Source organism: Lonchura striata, chromosome 7, assembly GCF_046129695.1.
Source record: "Lonchura striata isolate bLonStr1 chromosome 7, bLonStr1.mat, whole genome shotgun sequence".
Classification (NCBI taxonomy): Eukaryota; Metazoa; Chordata; class Aves; order Passeriformes; family Estrildidae; genus Lonchura; species Lonchura striata.
Genome location: NC_134609.1, coordinates 29,809,896 through 29,830,537, shown reverse-complemented (window position 1 = coordinate 29,830,537; position 20,642 = coordinate 29,809,896). Strand labels below are relative to the sequence as shown.

Here is a 20,642-nt window from a genome sequence, read left to right as displayed (position 1 = left end):
GGGGAAATTAACCATGGGAAAGACCATCAGGTGGGCTTCTTCCAGGTACCACTGAAAAAGAGCCTGATGCTTAGTGGGCTTTAATTCCCTCCAGGAGCAATTAGATATTCTGCACTGAACACTGAGTACATCAGTAGTAATTAAGGTGAGATAAAATATTTAAGTGGGAACACAGTGGCTTTTTCCTGAGCAGTAGTATCAGATGTCTGTGAGGGGCTCCAAGTGGCACCAGGAGCTGCACAGGAGATGCAGCAAATGTGAACGTTCCTGTTTGCCTCCCTGGGGATGAGCTGGGCCGTGGATCTGTTGTAGAAGTGGTCCAGGCATCCCTGGCTGAGTTTAGGAAACATTTGCTATTCAGAGGCCAGTTCCTGTGTTGTGGAATATGGGAGAAGTTATCCTCAAAAGGCAGCTCTGGTGTGAGTGAGGAAGGGTTAATTTGATTCTTTGCTTTCATGTGTTGGCTTCAGTGGCCAAGGAGGGGTACATCACACTTTATTTTGTGCTTTTTTTGTAAGTAAACACCCATTTTTGCTGGCAAGGAAAAGCTGGTTTTATTGGATCTCCTTTATTGACAGCTTCTGTGGTAGCAAATATATTATCAGAGACATCTAAAATAGCTTTTGTTTGTTCTCTCTTCCTGCCCTCATTCCCATTTCATGCTTGTTCCATACTTTGGAAGATCTTGCTGATTTTCCTGCTCTAAGGGCTCAGACTTAGAAGATTTCCCTGGAGTTTGTGCTCAGTGCAAGGGCAGGGTTGGCAGAAGCTTTGGCATTCAGGTGCAGATGTAATTGCAGGAGTCCAGCAGCAGAACAATCCCTCTTCCCCAAACTTCTGTGCTCCGAGGATGCATCTTGTGCAGGCTGCCCTAGAATAAAGCAGGGATTTATTCCAGGATCTCCTCATGGATCCACCTTGGGCAGCACCAGAGCCCAGCCAGGGCTGCACCCAAATGACCCAAAATGGTCCCAAAATGCACGAGCGCTCCCGGGGCTCTCCCTGGGATCAGTTCTGCTCCATTGGCACCTTGGAGTTCATTGTCCCATTCCAGCTCCAGCCCATCAGTCCCACCCTGCTGGTTTTTCTCTCTCCAGCCCACGCTGTTTGTGCTCCTGGGCTGAGGTTTGGATCATTTGTCCTTGGTGCCCAGCTGGAGCAGGAATTGTTTTTTCTCCCTGCTCTGTGCAGAGCTCAGCATCCCCTGATGTGAAGCTCAGACCCACACACTAAAGCAGCACAGAATGTGAAAAATAGAAAAGCTGAAACCTGAGGTAAAACCTACAAATACAAAAGCTGAAACCTAATTGCCCAGAGCCACTGAGGTGTCACAAGCTGGATTAGTGAATATTCCTTAATTCAGTGTTAGGTCACAGGTGTGTGAATTGTATCTGTGTCCAGGCTCTCTGCCCAAAACCATCCAACATTTCTTGTGGAAATCTGGGTTTGGGAAGAGAAACTGGCCTCTGCACCCAAACCCCAACCTGGTTTGTTCCTGTGCTGCAGTTTGCTTCCACCTCTGGTGAACTGGAGCAGCAATTCTGGGAGCTATGTGGAAATCCAGGTGATGGGAGGCACCCAAAGGAAAATCCAGGTTTTTGGAGGCAGGAGGATGAACATTAATGAGGATTCCTCAGGATCTGCCTGGCTGCCCAGGAGTGCAGCAGGGCTGGCTCAGGCTGAGGGGGTTCAGCATCTCCTTCATCCCTTCTCCAGGGCAGTGTCTGGGGGAGCAGCACCCCGTAATTAAAATGTTCACAACTGTGATGGTGCAGAAGGTCTGTGGATCCCTCGTTACCATTAATGAGGTTTAGGGCTGCCCATCAAAAGCAGGCCAGTGGCAGTAGTGCTGATTTTACACTGCACAAGTGAGTATTTGCATCTTAGAGGGCTCCTGGAGAGCTGCTGGGCTCAGTGGGTTTGGGTCTTAAAGGGTTTTCTGAGGAGTCTTCTTATTTTGTCATCTGTTTTTGTTTGATTTTTGAACTGCCCTGGGAAAAAAAATATTTATTTAACTACTTTATAAACATGTAGCTAAATAAATAAAACACAGTGAAAAATCTCTTAAAGGACAAGTTGGGAAAGTACTAATCACTTGTGCCTTTTGTTGTATTAAGTGTTAGTTTCAATCACTTTTCTCCTTTTTTGAAAAATGATCTCAAGGAAGCAGAACATAAGGTCACCCTCATTTTGGTCATTCAAAGGCTGAACTGGAGTCTCCAGATGTGAAAACAAACACTCTCCAGAGATTTCCAGCACACTGCTGCAGAGCACAGCCAGGTATGCCATGAAAACAGCATCCACTTGAAGGGAAAAATACTTTTTCAGCATTTTTCCAGACTTAAAAAAAAAATTTTAAAAAAGCTTAAAAAAAGACAAAAGGTCAGAGTGAAATGGGAAAGAAATCAGAAACAGTGTGGGAAAGGACACTTCAGTCTACTGAGTGGTTCTCTTTTTTTCCTTGTAGAAGTCTTGCAGCATCTTGTAGCTGCAGAGCTGTTAAATGTTAGATAATCAAACCATTAGTCGTTAGCACAGAATTCCCTGACCCCTCTCAGTCGGTTTTCAGCTGTTCAGACCTCACTTTGCATTTTTCAGTCTGGCAGCTTAGAGCCATTAAACTCTGGAGTCAGCAGAACTATCTGGAATTACCTCTGTTACAATTTGAGGAAAATGAAATTATCTTTCAGATGTAAACAGTTTCTAATTAAACTCCGAAGCTGTTTATGTTTCCAAACCAGTCTGAGCTGAGCTCGGCACAAAGACAGACTTCTTTGTTGTCTTTTTCTTTTTTTAATAAAGTTGATATACTGATGTAATAAATTACTTGTGACAGAGCTAGGGCTGTTGTGCCAGCAGTGCAACTGCTTTTATTTAAAAAAAAAAAAAAAAAAAAAAAAAAAAAAAAAAAACACTTAAGCAACATATCCCTCTGTCCCAGTAATTTAGCACATTGCATTCTGGTCCTTCCTTTAGTAGGAAACAGCCACGAGATTACAGAACAGATTTATGTCAGTCTTTCTCTTCACTCCAAATAGCCCCATGTCTGCAGTGCATTTGGCCGTATTTTTTTTTTTTAATTTTTTTTTTTTTGTTAATAATTTCCATGCCTGGCAGATACATTTAATTTTTGTGATAAATAAGATCTGCATTGAAGAATTAGTAGCATTGGTTGAAATCCATTTCATTTTTTCCCAGTTCTTTGCAGGAGTGGGTCATGTTAATAATTAGCACTCAGAACTATGGGGCAAAAAAAAGAAAGAGGATAATTGCTTTTTATTTGGTTTAGTCTTTGCCATTTCAGTAGATGTGCTGTTAGAAGGGAAAATAATTGGCTTTGCTGGTGTATTCTCAAGGATAACTCACAGATTGACAGCATGACTTTGCTGTAAGTGAAGCTGACAAGGAGAGAGGTGACTTCTCAAATGAAAACACATTTTACTCCTGGTGTGATTATTTATAGCAGATACTTAAGGACAAGCAGGGCTTTCTGCCACGAGAAATGCACTTTTCCTGGCCTGGATGCTGGGATGAGAGAGCTCAGCTGCCTTTTGTCTTGTTGCTGTAATATCCATAGGAAATATAGCTCTGAGAGGGACATTTTTATCCTGCAGTGCTGCTATTGCCATGACCCACGAGAACAAATCATATCAGGACATTTCCCTTTATCTTGGCTTTCCGTTTCATCCAAAAAAAAAAAAAAAGAAAAAAAAAAAAAAGAAAAAAAAAAAGAAGAAAAACAAACCCCAAACTTTTCAACCTGCAGGGATAATTCTGCAGAGCAGCGCATGGAGAATTAAGCACCCGGTGTCCAGTTTTAATTGGTGTTAATGAATTCCAAATTCCTGGTTTTAAAATGGAACTATACCTAAAAGGGCAAATCCTTAAGATCACATAAAAGCTCCTTTTTGAACGTGTGTTGTGTGCCCAGGAGCACTTGAAGGAATTTCTGTGGACTTGGAAGGCTGAAATGAACTGGTGCCCACAGCTGCATTTGCCACAGTTGTCATGGGAATCACAGAGCCTTTGTGCCTGCCACAGATGTGCAAAATGTTGAAAATTTTACCCTGACAATTCCTTCCTGCAAAGTCATTCTTGATCTTTTCTAAAGTCAAAGCCTGTCACAGAGTGCTGGGCACGTTTTCCTGGGGGGTTCTGGTGGCAGCAAGGCAGGGAGGCTCCATTTCAGCCTTTGCAAATGAATGATGCAGCCCCAGTGATGGATTAAAATAAGAAACTACCTATTTTAGAGTAAAGGCACTGAAAATGAAGAGGTGAAATAACTTTGGTGTCCTGGAGATCCTTTCTGTCTGCCTCTTTCAGCGTGGAAATTGTGTTCATCTCCACCCCTGGCAGCCAGCCACCACCAGGTGAGAAATCCAGAGCTGGGAGGAAAACTCCCAGGATTTCGTCAGGGTCCATATGGGTTTGGGGTTTTTTTTTGATTTTTCAAAAGCTTTTCATTCCTGTGAGTGAAAGTTTTAATTTGCTCATTAAGGATCCCTAAGTCTTGGATCGTGGCTGGATCCATCCTGTCCTCATGGCTTGAAATAATGAAAGAAATACAACGTGGCAGCTAATTTTTCTTTGTTCCAGCTCTGTAAAAAAGAAAGGGGAAGGTAAAAAAAAATGATTCCTTGTTATTATATATTTAGTTTTCTTTAAGAATTCCATTTCCACTCATCTGAGATGTTTCAGGTGATATGGGACAAAGAGCTTTTTTCTCATAACAGAAGAAGGGAAGGTGGAAATGCTGGGGGAATTCAGACTAATTTCTGGCACTGTTTATCCTCACTTATCTTTCCTTTGGATCTTCCCAAAGAACAAAAAATTGAGCCATGATCCTCCTGTCTTGGAGTCCTGATTTATGAAGAGCCCGGGTAGTACCGATGCTAAGGGAAATCAATAGGAGCCTGTCCCCCAGGTATTTATTATTCCAGCTTTTTGCAGGCTCAGATTCTTTTCTCCAGCACCTCCATCTCACCAAGTGGCATTTCCATGCACTTCATTCTCTGCTCCTGCTCTTCCCAGGGAGCTTCTCCACGTGCTCCATCCAGAGGGCTGATCCTTGGGGTTTGTCTGTGCCAGGAGCTGGACTCCAGGGTTCTTGTGGGTCCCTTCCAACTCAGGATTTCCTGTGAAATCCCTTCTCCCTAGCCTGGGTTTCTCCTGGTTGGATTTAGCCCTGTTTGGGGTCCACTTCCCTTAACTTGGTGTCATTTGATCTGCTCACCTGATGTCCAGGCTCATCCTCAGACAAATCCATCTCCTGAGCCTGAGTACCCTCTTAATGATTGGTCTTTCAATCAATCTGATTCCCAAAGTCAGATTTTTTTTTTTTTTTTTTTTCATTCCTGTCTGTTCCTGGCCCACTTTAAAAAATCAATTCCAAGGTTTTTCAAGGGAGAAAATTAGAATGTAACTGCCTGGAACAAAAGCAGATTGTAAAATCATGTTGAGAACTAACCAAAGCACCTTTTCCCTAATCAGAAATCAGCAGGAAGCTGATCTCCAGCACTGGTTTGGACCATTTGTCTTTATTTGCTCGTCACATGCTGAGGATCTTGTGCTTTGTGTGACAAAATTTAAACTCAGGGCACTCTGCTTGTGCTCCTTATCCAGATTTTCCTTCACTGCTGGGAGCTGCTGGCAGGCACAGGGTGTCTGTATCCTGCTTTTCCTTAGCCTGGGACCAGACCTGACCCGGCCTTTTCATCCCTCCCTCTGCTCTGCCTCCTTGCTTTTTGACTTTTCCTGGAGTCAGCATTGGATTAGCCTCAAATTCGAAGCAGTAGATTGTGAAACCTGAACTCTCAGCAATCCAGCAAGTTTTTATTAATGAGGTAGTGGTCTAAAAGGAAACAGAGCAAAAGATGAGCCAGAGGCAAATTCAAACTGATTACAGCTCCTTTCCTTGGCTGTCTGGTTCCCAACAGGAAGAACAGTTGTCTGAGTTCAATTCCCATGGAGCTTTTGCAATGCAGATAACTCCAGCACAGAGTCAGGATCCTGTCAGGGGTGATAAATTGGTTTAGTATTGCTTCACCCCCAGAACACAAAGAAAAGTCACAACAGGCCTCTCCTCCAAGAAAAAACTTCTCTGACCATCCATTTGTCAAAGGGTAAGTAACTGCTAATAATGTTTTATTTGGCACTTTTGTGACTGCCACAACAGTCTATACTGTATAAAGCCATTAAGTGTTGCTCCCTTGCAGAATGGATTTTTGGGAACCATCCAGGCATTTGTTCTGTCCCTGCTTTCTGCCCTCAAGTCCCATATTCACCGTTGTAAATCTGCCTTTTTGAATATTCCAGGTAGTTCAAATTTCACCTTCTATGTAATGGGAGAGGTCAAGCCTCAGCTGAGGCTGTGTCAATCCAATCTGGGCACCTGAAGGGAGATTGCAGGAATTCATTCTGGGAATCTGCACTATCCCCAGGGGAAAATTAAAATCAACTTAAGGCAATTGTGTGCAAAGTTGAAACATTTCCTTGGAAAGGCTTTCTTTCCAATAAGCCTGGAAATTCCCCTGTAGCACAACAAGGCATCCAAGCAGACATCAATTAAATGAACCAGCAGTGTGATATATTCCCAGTTATTTATTGGAAGGGTTAGCAGCCACCATGGAGTGAACGTGACAAAAGCTGTAGGAGAAATCTGGGTTTGTTTTGAAGTCACTGACCATGAACCCAGACAGAAGAGCTTTGATGTCATCTCTAACTACATGGCCCAATTCCGTGCTCTACTTTATTGATGCTCTAGGGATTAAAACTCTAAAAGAGGAGCAAGGGAGGGAAAAATAGGCTAGAAAAATAAGTATGAGTTGTCAGATATCCTCTAACTTTTGAAGCAAACTTCCCCTTTAAATACTTTATCTGTAGATAAAACCACTCTAGGTTTTTTAGCTAAATCCTTCCAAATCACCTGAAAAAGATGTGCCCCATCAGCTCTGGGACTGATATCTTGGGCAAGGCCAAAGGATCCTCCAGCTTCCCCCCTTCTCCTAATTTTCCCAATTTGCTGTTTGCAAAACCTTTGGGTGTGGAACAATCTGCAGGTACCTTCAAACTCCCTCTTTATTGTGCTGGTGGGGTCAAAAGCTGCATTTGTGCCTTTCTCCCTCAAAAGTACTTAGAAATTAAGACATTGTTTAAATAATGGATTAAAAAGCCCTCCCATATTACAGCACTTGTCTAATTAATAGATTAAAAAGCCCTTCCACATTATGGCACTTGTCTAATTTTAAACAATTGCTACTAAAGCGTGAGGTGTAGGAAATAAGGTGTAGTGACAGAACTTGATACGTGAAGGGATCTGTAGTATTTGAACACCTATTTCAATATCAAAGAAAACTGGATTTTATCTCCTGCTTGACACCTAATTCTGTGAAGTTCTTTATGCTTACTAATTCATTAACATACTTGCTGTACAGAAGAGCTGGAGTGTCAAAAAATGTCATCTAATAGCAAATTCACTTTTATTCTGGTAGGCTCATCTCTCTTAGGAGCCCATAAAAAGTAGCTTTCAAAAGCTGGAGAGCAGTAATAATGTCTAGAAGGTTAAAACCAAGGGAGATGCTTTTGAGTGCAAAAGAATTACGTCAATTAGATCAGGAGTTAGAGGAGGCTGGAAAATTGTCACAGTTCCTTGAAATCAACACCTCCCTGGGTCTAGAAACATTCATGCTGCTTGAGTTTCTGCCTTCTAGAGGTTTATTCTTGGGGTACTCCCCCTAGTGCTGCCATTTTTCCATGGAAAAATGAATTACACCCATGTTACCAAAACCAACCCTATCCCTATTCTTTAATTTAATCCCCTCCTCACCCTTATTTTTATGTTCTTATGTAAAATTGGGATATGCAACAGAAAACTCACATATTTCTGTGTTAGGCATTGTCTAGAGTCTGAACAAGAGGAGGCTCAAATTCACCTCTCCATAATCCAGAAAATCTACATTGCTCATCCCCTCCAGCTGTGAGCCAAAAATCAGGAAATTTGGAGATTAAGGAGAGTAAATATTCATATTTTTTAATCTCAAAGGGTTGAGACAGACACAAAGTCACTGTGGTGGTCAGTTCAAGGTGTTGTCATGGAAAATGTTGGAAATTCAGGTCTTGGACTAGGGAAATTTCTGACTCAGCACCCCTCTTGCCTTCAAGCACCTTCATGGTCCTAAAAAGCACAGCTGATGCCAGAGCTATTTCCAGATATGGCCTCTCAGGTTTGGGTTTTCAGGAATTCTGAGCAAAGTTCTGTCCCAGTTTTCTGCACCTTTGGAAATTAGCCAAAAGTTGTTTCCATAAGCATGCTCAAAAAAATTTAAAATGTCCTTTTTAAAATTAATATAATCTCCAATTATCATATTACCTCAGGGAGGGAGGTCTGGTGGTACTTAACAGAGCTCTTTGGGGCTCTTGTGCATTTTAATTGAGTGAATAATTGTGAAACACTTCAGGGTCTTTTGGTAAAAGGCTCTGTATAAACATTGCCATAGTGCTGAATAATCAGGTTGTGATGTGAACTGGAAGAAATGAACCCTATAAATAGATGTGTATATATAGATAGATAGTGTCTGTGTGTACACCAACATTTGGGACAGAACAATGCAGTTCCTTTAGAAAATAGGAGCAGCTATTGAATAAGAAATAGAAAGTGAGATTGGCTAGTGATAATCATAATAATCAAAATGTTTTCAAGATATGGTGAGCCTGTAGTTTATCCTCCTGTGCAATGGATAGAGAGTTCCCAGAATCATTGTTACCCCTTGAGTGGCTGGGAACCAGAAAATTCCGTGATGGTTTATGGTGGAGGAGCTCAGGGGAGGTGGACCCAGGTCCTGAGGTGTGGACAGAGAGGATTTGGAGGAGCCAGAGGAATTCCAGCTTTCCCGAGGTGCTGCTGCAATGCAGCTGGAGGGGTTTGGGTCTCCAGTGCCCCTGCAGGCATGTTCCAGATGGAGCAGGGGCAGCAGTGCAGGAGGTGCAGGATCAGCACCACTGCCTCTCCTCAACGCTCTGCCTGCCCCAGCTCCTCAGCCTGCCATGCTTGTGCTCTCCTGTCATTCAGCCCCTGAGGAAGGGGAATTCCTCTGAAATGGAGATGATGGAATTGAGCTTTTATATTTCATGAAAAAAAAAAAAAAAGGGGGGGTTGGGAAGAAAAGAAGCCTGTGCTGGGCAACGAGGTGCTGGTACAAAGAATCTTCTCTTCTTAAATGGGACTTGACAGAGTGCTGATGCCACTTCACTTAGTTAATGGAAGGAGCCATCTAATACAGGCTAAATGCAGAACTGCCTAAAGGAACCTGGCATTTGGAGGGCTGGAGTACTTGAAATATAAATGAATGGGACAAGCCCAGGCTCTGTTTCCCAAGGAATCGATTACCAGGGATCCTCTGACAATTGTGAAGGTCTTATTTGCAGGAGCAGGCAAAGCTGGTTTTGTTGGAAACTGGGATATTTGTTGCTGGGGATTAAACACATCTTTTAAGCACCAAGGAGACCCCAAGGAATGCTGTGGATTCGAGAGGGGCAGAAAGACTGAAGTGATTCTCCTTGGTGTAAAGCCACTGAGGAGACTGATGGAAGTGCTGGGAACAATTTGAGTTCTGTAGAGTTGTAGCCACAGCCAGAACGGTTTGACAAAATGATCCATTGTGTAGTAAATCTACAGATCCAGACAGGGTGAAAAATGCATGGGGCACAGAATTTTGGAATAAGAGTTAGGCTGGACTAAAGTGCCCTTTCTCTTTCCAACTGTAAAAAAAAAAAAAAATAAGGATCCGTAACAAAAAATGTCTTGAAGATAAATAGAGTATAAAGACTGCTGATGAATTTTTTGCCTCTGAAATGTTCTCTTATGGCATTTATGAGCTGGTTCCCAACAGAGTAAGTGTCTGAGCTACCACAGGAAGCACAAACATTCCTATTTAGGTATCATTGAAATTTTGGAGACAGGTCAAGGGCTGACTTTACTGTGGAGACCCCATTTCCTTCTCCCACCCTAAGGCAGCTCCTTCCAGGGAGATCAGAAGGGTCTTTACAGGGAAGAAGCTCCTGCATTGTTCAGAGGATTAATTCCTTCCACATCACCATTCCTTCATCATTTTTCACAAGCTCCAGATCACTCAAACATTGGTTTGAATGCCTCTGACATCTGATATCTGTGACTTCCCTTCCCATCCCATCTGCCAGGCATTTCATTCTTCTGATGAAACAGCTTTAAAATTGCAAAGACAGACAAAATGCAGCCTAAAATCACAACAATAAAGTGCTGTGGCTGTTACGTGGAACTTTATTGGTCAAATAAAGAAGACTGGTTGTGTATGAGAATATCATATTAAAGATCAATCAAGTTTCCAGTGAAATACCAGTTGGCACCAGTTGATGTGGGACCTTCTCTTGCATGGTGTGGTTACCCTGAAGTTTCTCTGTTTCCACCAGCTGGGTTTATTTCTGGGTTTTTATTGCTTTATTTGGGGATTACTTGGTAAAGAAGAAGTGTTTCAGGAAATGTCATCATGTATCATGTGCTGCACTGATGTCAGCTGAGGAAACAGGCATCAGGAGCAGGAAAAGCCAGAAGATGAATGGACCTCTGAGTCCAAAATAGGAAACAGCTTGAAGTTCCTTTTGTGGGGGAAACATAAAGCTCATTCATCAGCAATGGCACAATTTCACCTCTGGCACAGAGAGAGGACTCTGCCCTCCTGCTGATGGACAGACACAGCTCACATCCATGCAATGTGCTCCTGGATGGATTCCATTCCCTGTGAGGTGTGTGTCTCCTTGTCTCACCCCCGTGGCTATCAAAGCAAACCTGTGCCACTGAAGTGCAGATCTTGCCTGCATGATGCAGTGTTCATTTATTCACACTTTGATATGAGGGCCCTGTCTGATCAAGCCCTCTCCAGGATTTATCAGTCAGATGTATCTGGGTTTCTTTGTTTTTTCCTGTTGTTTGGCAGGAATGTGCACCCATCTACTTGTTCAGAGTCACGTACACAGAATTTTGTGAGGTTTCTTCTCAGTCACACTGAGGTAGGACAGAAGTTTGTGGTGCCCTCTTAAGAACATCTCCAATTGCTCAATGTAGAGTGGTCAGTAGTTTTCCAAGAGCCTTTATTTTCTGTTCCATTACTCCAAGTACCTTCCCTGTCCTCCCTTGGGGCCCAGCTAACAGCCTGGCTCCTACCTCCTGCTATTCTGAAATTTCTTTATTTATCTTAGACACTGTCATTTTGCTGAAACATTGATATGTTCCAGCAATCAGCTTATTACATGGAGATGGCTATTAGCTTTCTGAAGTCATATGTCAGTGAAATTCAAAACTGTTTAGTTTAACTTGACAAGCCCTATAGTGATATTGGAAAATTATTTTCTTCTTCAGACTCATGTTTATGTTCTTTTCCAATGAGCTGGCTGTTTTATTGCAAAAGAAACTGTAAAAGAGGTAATTTTAACTAGACACAAAATATGTTCTGTTCTGTAATGTATCCATAACCTTCTATAAGATCCTAATTAACTTCCTTATGTCAGCATAGGAAGCTCTATTGCATTTGTAGTTGCCAAACATTTCTTTCTTTTTAATAGAAATTATCCCTTTCTATGACCTACGGGCATCATCATTCCCAAAACAAGCTTTTCATCTGAGGATATCAGAAACACCAGGAGATTAATGGAAGTCTGAAGTTCAGCAGTGCAGAATTTCTATCTGTTACCTTGCTTGTCTGCAAAGATAACAGTCCTAATAACACGTGGGTGACACAGAGCACTCAGTGAGTAAAGTGAAATTGCCAGGTTGGCTCCTGAGCTGCTGAAATGTTGAGTTACTGCTGGACCAGGGAGTGACAGAGGTATCAGTCTGAGGGGAGAAGCTGTTTTACACCATGTTTGTGACACAAATTCAGTGGAATTCAAGGTGGGCAGGAGATTTCTGGGGAAATTGTCCCCTGTGAAGGTGGGGAGGCCCTGGCACGGGTGGATGGAAGTGTCCAAGGTCAGGCTGACAGGGCTGGGAGCACCCTGGGATAGTGGAAGGTGCCCCTGGAGGTGGAATTAAATGATCTCCAAGTCCATTTCCAGCCCAAACTGTTCCATGACATCTCAGCACAGAGCTGTCACAGCAGCCCTTAGGATGATACCTTGGGTTTTGAGTTCTTCTGTTCTGTTCTGGTGTGCAGCTTTTAGCTTTATATTAACTGTTACTAGGATCTTTTCACGGGGTGGTGGAGACAAAGCAATCCTATTCCAGCTGGAGACTCAAGGACAGTCTCTTCAAACTTCAGGCCCAAAGCATGAAAAAAGGTGAAAAGGGGAGGATGAGCAAGCAAGCAAGGAGGATGAAACTTCATCATTTGAAGCTGTTAATTGGACACTTAACTCCTGTATGCAAATGGGCTAAAACTTATAAAAATGTGAGATCTCATGACCAAGCTCTGTTGTTTCCATGGTGGAGCCATCCAAGCACTGCCAGGCTGTGGCCTTTGAAGGCTCTTCCTTAAATTTCCACTTTATTCCTCTGAACTCCATCTACTCCAGCTCCTTAGGGCATCAAGGACCCGGTGCCATCATCCAGGCTCTGCTGTCACTTGGTCCCTCATCTGTGAGGCAAACTGCAAACATTCATCAGCAGAAATGGAATTCTGCCAGTTACCTGCTGGTATTTGTACTGCATGGGAGTATTTTGTCCTCTGCCTTGGGTGGTTTGCAAAAGGAGTGGGAGCTGGAAAGTGTCTGCACGGCAGGGCCCAACCTGCACTCAGCACTGGGAATTCCAAACAGGAATATTTTCAGTATACAGTCCTGCTGATTTAAAATAAGAACTATCTTTGCTTAAATCATGCAGTTCCCAAGCTCAGCTTTGATGAATTGCAGAAGCAGGCTCTTATCAAGTAACAGTGGTTTTTGGTTTTTTCTTTTTTTTTTCCTGAAAAGAGCAGGAAGTTTGCCATTCTGCACAGCAAGATGAATGAATTTGCCATTTGAGGCTGAATTTTCCAAGAAGAATTAGGATCTTTTGCAGTCCTGCAAATTCAGGATACTACTTGCAAACCCAGCATTTCTTTAGGCTCATAATCATAATTTGCATTATAACTCCATAAGCAAAGGAGGGAGAAGGAATTTCAAATGTGAACACATCCAATCCTTAATGGCAGCTACAAATTGAAGTGAAAATTCCCTTACTCATAGTCAGAAATTATTATTATTATTATTATTAATGGGTTGAGCTCAATTTCACAGTGAATTGCTGTATCTCAGTTCTGTGTGATAAAAAGTGAACACAGTCTTCTGGTTAAGGCACAAATGTGCTAAAATATCACCAGTGTGACAGGAGAGAGAGGTTTTCATCTCATATAACAACCTTCCTTTTGTCTCCATGTGGGTTTTCTCCAGCTATCCATTCCCCATGGTCTTCAGCAGCTGCAGTAGAAAGGACCTGGAGAACAGCCTGGAGAAAGGAGTGGGAATGTGTCTCTTTAACCTGCCTGAAGTCAAGGAGTCCTTTGGTGGCCAGAAGTGTGGGAATGGCTACGTGGAAGATGGAGAAGAGTGTGACTGCGGGGAGCCTGAGGTAAGAACCACCTGGGAGGTTCTGCTCATGTCCTGCCTGCAGGGTTTTGGCAGTGGAGGGTTGGTTTGGTGTGTTTCGGGTAAAACAGAGCAGTGGAGGGGTGGTTTGGTGTGTTTGGGGTAAAACAGAGCTCTGCCTTCTCTGCTTCCATCCCATCAGCTCAAACCTCAGAGTCTCAGAAGTGCAGGGAGTCTGGAGTGTATTCGAGATGGTGAAGTTTAAGCAGGGCTTGAGCTAAGAATGTGCTCAGTTCATCATTAGAGAACAAACTCAGGCTTGTCCAGCAGACTGGCCATGACCTTGTGTTCCTAGAAGTTCCTAGAAGTTCCTTTCAGCATTAGCTAATCAGCCAAACTCAAAAGAAGTTTGAGAACTTGGCTCGAATTTCTCAAGCAAATGTGCATGAAGGTTTGTTTCCGTCAATGAGAAGCCACTCAGATATTTATATTTATATTTATGTCAGTATAACCATAGAAACTGTTCCATCGCAGAATGGTTTGGGTTGGAGGGGACCATGAGGATAATCACACTTTCCCCTGCCAGGGCAGGGACATCTTTCACTATCCCAGGGTGCTCCAAGCCCTGTCCAGCCTGGCCTTGGACACTTCCAGGGATCCAGGGGCAGCCACAGTACGTCACTATCCATATATATATATAAAACACTATCTAAATAGAGATATTAATATTGGCCAGGTATTTTCATTGCAACTTCAGTTTTTAGGTGCAAGACCTTTTCCTCCTTCACTGTAGGATTTTTGTTTCCCTCTAGCCAATTACCCCCCAACAGAAATTGTCTTCATTGCCTCTCAAACAGATTGCTGCTGCCTCAAAGATTGTTCCATTTTGTTTAGTGAATGTGTCAGAGGACTGCTCACATCAGCAGGAGATAGGCAAAACCTGGGGGTCAAATAATATCCGAGCTGGTATCCTTATCCCTTTTACATCCTGTCCTCATTGGCTTTATTGAACTTCTCTCTGATTATCTGAATTAAAGGCAGCAGCAGATCAGGGATTTGTTTCCTGTGATAAATAGGGACCTACAGACAAAAGAGATGGGGGCAGTTAAAGCAGCACGATATTGCTGCATCCTGCCTCTGGAGTGCATTGGGATTGTCCAAGTGAGGATTTTCTGACAGTTCACTCACTCTTGAGGGTAACAAGGTTGGAGGAAGCAGCCTTATCTCCTTGTTTAAAGTCAATAGAGTGCAAGCAGCTTGCAAATGTCTTTCTAACCCTGTTATCTTTCTTGTTTTCATTTCTGAACGTTACTGATATCTTTTCAAGTCAAAGCCACTTAGTGTCAGCAAGCACTGCCTTAATTTGCCTCTTCTTTCTATCTTTTTGCCGTTTTTAGCTGTGTTGGGAAAAAATGCATGTTGCCTGCAATTAAATTTATTTAGGATTTACTGTTCTAACCTGAATGGTTCCAGAAAACCTGTGTGATTAGTTACTAACTCACTGCCCTGTCATTCGTACCAGCTGAGTTCTGTCCATGGTGTTGCAGTATCTCAAGAATGTGTGAAATTAGGATTAAATTCTTCTGTGAGGGTGGGGATGCCCTGGATCTCTGGAAGTGCCCAAGGCCAGGTTGGACACTGGGGCTTGCAGCACCCTGGGATAGTGGAAGGTGTCCCTGCCCATGGCAGGGGGAGGAACTGGATGACTTTTGGTCTCTTCAAAAACCAAACCATTCTGTGATTTTATGATCCTAACAATTTTAGATTATATGACCAAAAATGCCTGATGTGCTGCTGTGTCTGTGGAAGGAGGGTTAATGTAAATTATAGATAGAAAGATAAAAGAATGATGAGAAGTAAAAATCCTCGGTCCTTGAAAGATGAAAATGTGTCATTTATAACCAGCTGCAAGGAGGAACAGAAAACTACAAATTGCTAACTCAGAAGTCAGACAAATTACTTGCAAATGTAATTAGGAGTGAGTGCCCAAACAGCTGTGACATGCCAGGGACGAGTCAACACGGCTTTTGTGCCAGGAACTCTTGTCTTACAAAACCTTGTCTTACAAAATCTTGTCTTACAAAAATCTTGTCTTACAAATCCATCACAGTGCTCTGAAGAGCTCAACAAGTGGGTGGAAAGGGACAGGGCTGTCACTGCAGCCTGTGAGGGGCTCAGAGAGGCTTTGGACCAAACCTTTCACCAAAGCTTCTCTGGGAGATTGAGCAGCTGTAAAGGAGAGAAAACTGCATGGGCAAAAATTGGGTTAAAAGATAAGAAATACAACCAGGTGTAAATCACCCATTTCATGCAGTGGCAGATCTGCTGTGCTGTATCCATGAGTCCTGGGACTACACAACGCAGCATTTTCATAAACAGCCTGGGAAGAAGAATAGTCTTTAATTTGCTGATGATATTAGTTAGGCTGCTAAAGATGAAAACTGGATGTGGAGGACTGCAGAGAAACCTTCTGAGGCAGCTGGAACAGGCATTAAGATGAGAAATGGGACTCACTGAGGAGTGATGCACATTCCAAAAACACAAAGAAGATGATGGACTCTGAGCTGACTCTGACCATGGAGGAACAAGACTTCCTATTGCAATAAATAGTCTCATGAAAATGTCAGCCCAGTGCTCAGGAGTGGTCTAAAAGGTAAATAGGCTGTTAGAAAGTACTAGGAGAGAAATAGGAAAACAAAACAAAGCACCAGCAGACCTCTATAAATCTGCTGCACCTGAAACTGCTTGTGCAGGTTTTCCCTACCCCTCCCTGATCCCAGGGAGGATAAAGCAGAATGAAAAAAGATTGAGAGAAAAGCAATAAGGTGGTTCCACGTCTTGAAAGGGCTCTGGCTGGAAAAGAAGAAAATGAAGGAAAATGCAGCATAAGCTGATAAAATCGTGAGGGCAATGGAAAGGGTGAGAGAGGAGAGGTTGTCCCCCATGAGAAATGAGCAGATGAAGTCAGAAAATGGCAGGTTTCAAACAATCAGAAGGAGCTGCTCCCCTGATTGTGTTGGATACCTGTGCATTCCTTTACTCTGACTCTCACAGGCCAAAAATGCCCATGGAGCCAAGGGAAAGCAAAGGGAAAGGCAGGAGATTGGGAGGGTGTCAATGTCCTCAAACATCTGCTGGCTGCTCTCAGGGGGACACAAGGACCAAGCATGGGCTGACCCAGTGGGCTCTGTCCTGTGTTCTTAGAAAAGAGAGGGGGAAAACCAGGTATCCTGTCCACAGGACAGAGCCTGACATCCCAAAGGTGGTGCTGGAATTGTTCTGGGCTTGGGCTGCTCTGGTTCCTCTGAAGAGCCAGGAGAGCCACACTGAGAGACCTCCTCCCATTACTGCTGTTTTTATCTATTATTATTATTATTATTATTATTATTAATAATAATAATAATAATATTAATAATAATAATAATAATCCAGCACAGCAGTAATTTCAGGTGGCAGCCTCCACCCTCCAAAAGCCTGGTGAGCCTTGCTTGTTTTTTTGTTTGTTTATGTTAAAATCATTCCTGACAATTCGATAGTCCAGGCACAAAAACTATTTACCAAGCTCATTCCCTACAATGAGCAATAAGTGAGGTAGCAATTGGAAATACCAGAGGCTGCTGAAACACCACTCCAAGAGCTGTGTCTTTATCCCAGTCTGCCTGTGGAATGCTGAATGCTGCTGTGGGGCCAGAGGATGGGGTATTGCAGCTGACTGTTTCAGAAGGACCTCAATGGGTCTGACACTCCATCCTGCTTATCTCAGATTGTTTCTGAGGTGAATTTATAAAACCTGCTTCTGTGCAGAGGAATGTTACTGCTGACATGCAGCAGCTGCACAGGAATATTTCTGTAGCCTGCTGCCTTCCGGTGAGCAAAAATAGGAGCAGGAAGTTTTTCCTCTGCTTCAGAGCACAGTTGGCTTTGTTCATCCAGGAGGATAATACCTAAAAAACAGTGAAATGCTGAGAATCCTCCTGGTTTATTTTGCTGGTGAGTCAGTGCTAGCCCTGCCTTCTAGTTGGGATGCTTTCAGAAGCCAGGGAAGTAACAAGAGGCTGTGAACATCACTCTAACCCACTCATTCCTCCTGTGTTCCCTCTGTTGTCAGTGATCCCTTGCTAAGTCAAACAGACTTAACACAGCTGAAGAGCAATTTTATCTGCTGCTATTTCTGTGAGAGAGATGAGATTCCAGCTCAGCTGGTGTAACTTGCAGCTTGTGAGCATTATCTTGGAAAAACAAATCCATTCTTTTCTGAGGCTCCTTACGAGCACGTTCTACTGACAATAAAGTTTGCAGGAGCCCACACACGGCACCATCTAATCCACAAGTGTGAAATTGGGATGTATCAGCGAGCGAGGCTGCAATTCATGCTCATTCCATATCTCACAGCTCTATTACTGGTGTGCTCTGATAAGGGATTACATGGAATCGTGTCCTTGTCTTCCTCTGTGGCAGCCCCAGCCTCCATCCAGACAGGAGCCTGGCCAGCAGCTAGCACAAAACAGAGCTGTGGTCGTGATGCTCAGCAGCAGCAGCCCAGCTCCTGGATCCTCTCTGGGAGGCAGTGGAAGCACTCCACTGATTCCTGTGGAAATAAAACACCCCAGTGCTCTGTCAGGGTTGGTGTCAGCGTGCTTGGGTTGCTTGTGATATTTGGGATTAGATCCATAGCTGGAATAAACCAGCCCTCCTCAGCAGCTCCTCTGGTTTTACTACACTTATTGGGCTTGTTGAATCTGAGGGCAGACAAGGCTGTTTGGATCAGGTTGTCGAATTTCATGCATAATTCATGATTTCATGCCCAGCTTTTCTTGGCAGAGCTTCTAGGCAGCCTCTTGATTTACAGCTCATTGTGACTGCACGTTGTCTGCTCTAAATTTACCCTCCAAATCCATGCAGGAATGTACAAACCGGTGCTGTAACGCAACCACCTGTGCCTTGAAGCCGGGAGCAGTGTGTGCACATGGGCTCTGCTGCCAGGACTGCCAGGTGAACCACGGGAAATGGCTCTCGTTGGGGTGGGGAGGGCAGAATTCTGCATTTTTTCCCTGCTTCAGTGCAGTGAGCAATGACGGAGGATAAGTAAATTGGTATTGATAAGCATTAAGGCAGTTGCATGTCATGTGCGCAATTAAAAAATTACCAAAATATAAATTATTGAAGGAGCAGATCAACAGATTTTTTTGTCTCTCTGCTTTTTGTGGCAACTTCAGCTGCTCATGCAAAACTTCTTTTTCATGAACTTTTATGTGGTTTAATTTCTCTCATTCTTACACGTCAAGCAGTCATTAAATGCTTAACCCTTGTTTTTTGGGGGAAGGCTCTTAAATTATTAATCCTATCAACAGCATATGTATATTTAATAGCAGATCATTAGCTGTTAATCATTAGCTGTTATGGTCTCCTAACACTCCATAAAAGCCAATTTACCACAGGCATTTACCTGCTTGAATTCTCAGACCATCCCTTGCCTGTGGGCTAATAAAGCATTCAGCAGGTTGTCTGTGGCAATCCATGAGCTTGGAGCAGCAAGGGATCCCCACAGCCAGAAATTGCTTTTTAGCAAAATCAATCTATCTTCGTGTCCTTTGCTTTTTACCAAAGGCAATGTGATTAAAATTCTCTCAGAGCACACCCAACTTTTGTGGCTGCTGTTGAAATGTGAATGTTCAGACTGGCATGTTCCACCATCAGTTAAAAAAAAAAATAGCATTTTCCATGGAAATCAGTACAGGACAAACAGTTACCTGGTCTAATCTTGTAATTAAGTTTGAGGAGATCTTGATGCCCATCAGAACAACATTTCCATGAGGAAATGGTGACTCTACAGATCCATTAATGTTCAAGATCTATTCAAGATCATTGAATTGAACCTTTCAAGCTGGGAATTGTTGGGCATCTGAATCCACAGTCAAGTGGGCTGGTGGCTTCCTGAGCCCTGACACAGCACAGTGTTCTGTGACCAGCTGCCCTGGGTGGAAAGGTCTCTGATCTCCAGGTCCTCCTTCCCAGAGTTCTTGTGTTGACACGATGGAGGAGCCACCTGCAAACATCAGGGCTGGGGTTGCCTTCTGATGTGAGTCATGTGTGCAGCTTCATCTGACCCCCCTTCCTGCCCAAGCCTCCCAGCATGGCTCAGATCCGAGCTGTGCAATCCCTGCCCTGTCCTCTGCAGCCAGCTGGGGCCGGGCCAGTGGGGAAATCTGTTCCTGTGCTGCAGGGCCGACCCAGGCTGTTGAAGTTCTGTTTGTTTTGCAGCTCAAACCAGCGGGGATTTCTTGCAGAGAGTCGAGCAATTCCTGCGACCTGCCCGAGTTCTGCACGGGGGCCAGCCCGCAGTGCCCGGCCAACGTTTACCTGCACGACGGGCACGCGTGCCACGGCGTGGATGGCTACTGCTACAACGGCATCTGCCAGACCCACGAGCAGCAGTGCATCACCCTCTGGGGCCCAGGTGAGTGCCAGAGGCCTCAGGTTCAGCTTTTCTATTTTTCACATTCTGTGCTGCTTTAGTGTGTGGGTCTTGGCTTCATACAGGGGATGCTGAGCTCTCCTCACAGAGCAGGGACACAAAACAATTCCTGCTTCAGCTGGGCACCAAGGACAAATGATCCAAACCTCAGCCCAGGAGCACAAACAGCGTGGGCTGGAGAGAGAAAAACAAGCAGGGTGGGACTGCCTGGGCTGGAGCTGGAATGGGACAATGAACTCCAAGGTGCCAATGGAGCAGAACTGATCCCAGGGAGAGCCCCGGGAGCGCTCGTGCATTTTGGGACCATTTTGGGTCATTTGGGTGCAGCCCTGGCTGGGCTCTGGTGCTGCCCAAGGTGGATCCATGGAGGAAATCCTTTTAATAAATCCCTACTTTATTCTGTAACTGTCCAGGCTCTGCTCTAGGGCAGCCTGCAAGGCATCACCAGCACAGGGACACAGGTCTGACAGAGGCTTGAGAGGGGGAATAAAGATCTGGAGGATGCAGCACCACTCTGTAGCTATTTGAATAATGAGGGAATCTCTGGGTGATTTATTCCAGCCTTGATTTGCTGTCGTGTTCATTTCTTGCAGCAGGAAGTAACGAGGCTCGTGCTGCAACATGCTGCAAATGGATA

The 20,642-nt window shown here is 43.9% G+C and overlaps 1 protein-coding gene across 1 annotated transcript in view; it reads left to right on the top strand.

The window, feature by feature from the left end:
• Positions 1–20,642, top strand: part of ADAM12 (ADAM metallopeptidase domain 12) — a 179,508-nt gene that overhangs the window by 136,631 nt on the left and 22,235 nt on the right. The window contains exons 12-14 of the mRNA XM_021526349.3: positions 13,396–13,573; positions 18,433–18,522; positions 19,792–19,987. Coding sequence (XP_021382024.2) covers positions 13,396–13,573; positions 18,433–18,522; positions 19,792–19,987 — 464 coding nt within the window. The remainder of the gene's footprint in view (positions 1–13,395; positions 13,574–18,432; positions 18,523–19,791; positions 19,988–20,642) is intronic.